At 36.7% G+C, this 4,390-nt stretch overlaps 1 protein-coding gene across 1 annotated transcript; it reads right to left on the bottom strand.

Annotated features, from left to right (window-relative positions):
* Positions 1-3,428: 3,428 nt before the first annotated feature.
* Positions 3,429-4,103, bottom strand: LOC101262951 (uncharacterized). Its single transcript, XM_004229055.3, has one exon. It carries the CDS (start codon positions 4,101-4,103, stop codon positions 3,429-3,431), a length of 675 nt encoding a protein of 224 aa, XP_004229103.3.
* Between the last annotated feature and the right edge of the window lie 287 nt (positions 4,104-4,390).

The following is a 4,390-nucleotide window of genomic DNA, read 5'->3' on the forward strand; positions in this document are numbered from 1 at the left end:
ACTCTGTCAACTCTTGCATTGTTAGCAAGTTGCTGCTGCACTAACTGATCCTTCAACCTGTGAATTTCAGCATTTAAAGTGTCAAGTTCAGCACGTAACTTCTGGTTTTCTGACTCAAGAGTGGCATACTTTTCTTCAGCTACTTTAAGTTCCCTGAGTAACTGAGCAACATGACCAGATGTACGTGGAGACACAATTGCAACCTGCTCCGATTCCATGGGAATGCCACAATCAGCAAGAATGGTTTGAGTGAACATATCTGCACAAGTTAAAATCCTGCCTTCTCCCAATGGTACTTCAAATGCCTCAAACACTCTAGTTAACAGATTTTCAAAAAAACTTCAATTCTTTGTCATCCATCAAAACTACAAACTTCATGTTTTGTCATTCACCAAGAATTTCCCCCTTTTTGATGATGACAAACTATGCATATGTCTATCCACATTATATAATTTCCCCCTTTTGGAATCATTGAAAATCAATAACCAAAGAACTCGAATAACATTCAATGAGTGCAATATCATTTTTAACTCATAGCCACTTGGGCAGCACTTTCAAGTACACTTCTGCTAACAAAATGGTTAGTTAATCTGAGGAAATTAGTCATCTTACACTCATACATAATTAAGATCTTCAATGAGAAACGAAATAAACAAATATGTACCAGTTTATGCCCTTAATCAAAAACATATAATATCATGAGTATGAGACAGACATAAGCACATCAAAGAGTCAAAAGAGTATAAAATTTGAGGATAAGGATTGTGACAAAGATTAATAAAGTGAGGAAGAAAGGGATGTTTACTGCCATTGATAATTTTATTTTATTTTCAGTATGCCCATTGTGCACCAGCTTCTTTATTCTGATCAGTTTTCTTAGAATGTGAAATTTCATCAAGAGAAACATGAGATACATCATCACCTTTTTTTTTTAACTCCACTCCGTAACATTTTCATTCCTCCATGATTTTTTTTTGATAGCCTTTTTCTTGATGACAACTTTGAAGGAGTACCAACTACCAATAAGAGATTCATCACTTTTTGGTGCACAAAGAGATGTGTTTATCAATAATGAAAGCAAGCAACAATTTATTTCTGTGAGAATTGTCCCCCCTGAGAGATAGACAAGTTATACATTTGGAATGGATGAAATATCAATTTGGAGTTTGTGAACCTGGTTCAGATGTGGGTGGTAAAGCAAGGTTCCCCCTAAATTAAAGCATAAGTGACTTCAATACTGAGATTTTCATCATTAGAGCAGTTTGAGGTTGAACGATTCTTATTGTCAAAGAGGGTTCTTGGTGATCTTTAAGAAAGTTGAATTTTTTATGATCGACCAGGTTCATTAGTGCTTATGTTTGACCCAAACTCAAGAAATTAATGCATTGAAAAAGGATGGTACATACCTGAGTATTACAGAGAAACCAGGTTCCCCCTTCTTTTTTTTGTGTTTCTTCATGATTTACTTAATGGTGTTGGCAAAGAGTAGAGATAACATCCGCAAACTTTCTAAGCATTGTTTGAGATGTGACTTGAGTGTGTACCTGTTACAGTACGAGGTTGAGTTAGCAGATATTCATTGTATAATTACTCAAGCGTAAGATTATTCTTTTACTAGCCAATTATTAAAGGAAATCATGATAATGCATCAACTTGTTTCGATAACACCATGCTTTGACTGATTTTTCTCAAGTTCTTCATATTCAAGGCCTTCACAAGAATGTCGAATCATCATATTCTCCCAGATCAAATGAATCTCAAGCTGATTCACAGAGAACCAGCCCTTGTCAATTTTTAATACTTTCCAATGAACAACAAGGACCATGTTCACACAACAAAGTTCCCCCAAAGGTGCGCCATACTTTTACTGTCTCGATTGCTCTAATGTTCATCCAATCTCCCGAACCATAAATAAGTAGTAATTCATGTTGCAGGTGCATCAATGATTGTTAGCTGTGAACCAGGTTCATATGCAGTGTTCCCTAAATTTGCCTCATCAAAGATGTTTGATATCATGTCACTTTCTTCAACCTTTTTTTTTCATTTTTCTCATCTTTTTCAAGGAATAAACTGCCTCCTTGAAAATCAAAGAGCGAGAGGAAATTTTCTACCATTTTTAGCACCATTTTGGAGCATGCACTATTCATGTACCAAGTTGGTCTTTTCCCTCTCACCTTCACCTGAAGCACTAGTCAAAGATTAGTCTTGGGAACCCAGATTAGCTTGGGCCCCTTTACGTGGGTAAAAGGATGAATAAGATTTCTTCTAGCCCATAAAGGCAAATAAGAAAACCTTTTATTTGAAGCATTTTTCTTTCGAACCAGGTTCTTAGCCGTATCAGTCTTTTCCTTTTTGGTGAACTTAGCATTTTTCTGAAAAACCTCAAATAAAGCTTTACATTGATTCTTTAAATGACCTGAGTTTCCACAATGAGTGCATAAACTTGTAGGTATGTGAAAAGTGTGTGACACAAGATTATTCTGTTTTTTATAACCTATCCCACTTCGACTAGTGGTTTGCTTTTCTTGAATCTGAGTTAAAATTTCACAGGACCTGGTCCATCTAAGCTTTCTTTCCAGATCCAGTTTGTTATGATCAAGATTTTCTTGTAACAACCTATTCCTTTCTGTTAAAGCTTGATATTTTATGGTTAACAATTTTATTTTTTCTTCTAGAGCTAATTGAAGTTCACTAGCAGAGTTTTTGCCCTTGTGACTTAACTCTGAGATTTTAATCTGTTCTTTTAATTTATTTTGAAGAAAGTGATTGTGTTTCTCAAGATTGTCATTGACTTCTCTTAAATATGCATAGTTTTCCATCACTTGTTCTCTTTCAGAATTGACAGACTGATATGCATCTATAAGAGTACTCAATAAGGACTCTAGTTCCTTTTTAGAATATGATTCAATATTTACTTTGATGTGATGAAAACTTACCTTGCTTTGATTTTCATCTTCTTTATCATCTCCAGAATCTGTTTCAGCAATGAGTGCAAGAAAATCATATTTATTTGATTGTTCTATTGCAAGTAGTGACTGATTTTCGAACCCTTCATCCTCAAATTCTTCTTCAGATAAGTCCCCCATAGCGGCAAAGGCTCTTCTCGTTGAAAGATCCGCTTCTTGATTGGTCATTCTTCTGTTTGTGGGAATGTACTTATCATTCTTGATGTCTTGCCCCTTCTCAAAGTTTGCCTTTTTCTGCTCTAAAGCCCAAAGTGGACATAATTTTATGAAGTGATCTGGGCTCCCACACTTATGACAAACCTGGTCTTTAGTGTTTTCAGATGGTTTTTGAGAAGTTTTCTTTTGAAAGGTCTGCCCTCTCTTTAGCATTCTGGTGAACCTTTTGGTTATGAGGGCAATATTTTCATCTTCAAAATCATCTGATGTAGTAGCCTTTAGAACCAGGTTCATTTCCTTCCTTTTTCATCCAATTTCCTTTTCTTGGTTTTTCTTGAGTTTGTATGTGATGAGATTACCAATCAACTCATCCATGGCCAGTGAGTCTAGGTCGCGGGCTTCAGTGATAGCATCGACTTTACTTTCCCAAGTTTCAGGAAGGACACTCAAGAGTTTCCTTACTGCCTTTCCATTAGGAACTATCTCTCCCAAGGAGTACATCTCATTGATGATGGAGGTGAACCTGGTGTGCATGTCTTGAATAGTCTCCCCTTCTGCCATCCTGAACAGCTCATATTGCCTGTTCCAGTTATCAATTTTGGACTTCTTGACTTGTGTTGTTCCTTCATGAGCGGTTTGTAGTGTTTCCCATATGGCTTTGGCATCTTGACAGGACGAGATTCGATTGTATTCGTCTGGTCCTATGCCACAGATCAAAATTTTCTTGGCTTTGGCATTGTTTTGGATTGCAAGCTTGTCTTCAGCATTCCATTCATTTCTTTCCTTTGGGATTTTGGTGATTCCATCAGTTGCGGTTTTCATAGGTATGGTTGGGCCATCTAGAATTACTCCCCATAGATCAAGGTTTTCACCAATAAGATGGTCCATCATACGATTTTTCCACCATCCATAATATTTGCCATTGAACAGTGGTGGTCGTGTTTGTGAAGCTCCCTCTTGTGGGGTAGGTGGTGCTGCCATTGAGTCTTTTCAAGGTGTGAATCTTTTAACGAAAAGACCTGCTCTGATACCAATTGAAGAAACCTTACCCCAGAACACGAACCAGGTTCGTGTAAGTTGCTTTTAAGTAAAGACAGAGTAAAGACACAAACACTTATTGAATTAAAAACCTTCCTCACTCAAAGAAGGAAAAACCTCGTTTTATTAATTCAACTATAAGATTTTGTGATTACAACTCAATAATCAAAAGTCTTATCTCTACTACTCCCTCGATTGACTCCAATCGATCTCTCCAAAAGGCCAAACCC

This window comes from Solanum lycopersicum, chromosome 1, assembly GCF_036512215.1.
Source record: "Solanum lycopersicum chromosome 1, SLM_r2.1".
Taxonomy (NCBI): Eukaryota; Viridiplantae; Streptophyta; class Magnoliopsida; order Solanales; family Solanaceae; genus Solanum; species Solanum lycopersicum.

Coding starts and splice junctions, on each gene's coding strand:
- LOC101262951 (XM_004229055.3), bottom strand. CDS start 4,103: ATGGCAGCACCACCTACCCCACAAGAGGGAGCTTCACAAACACGACCA.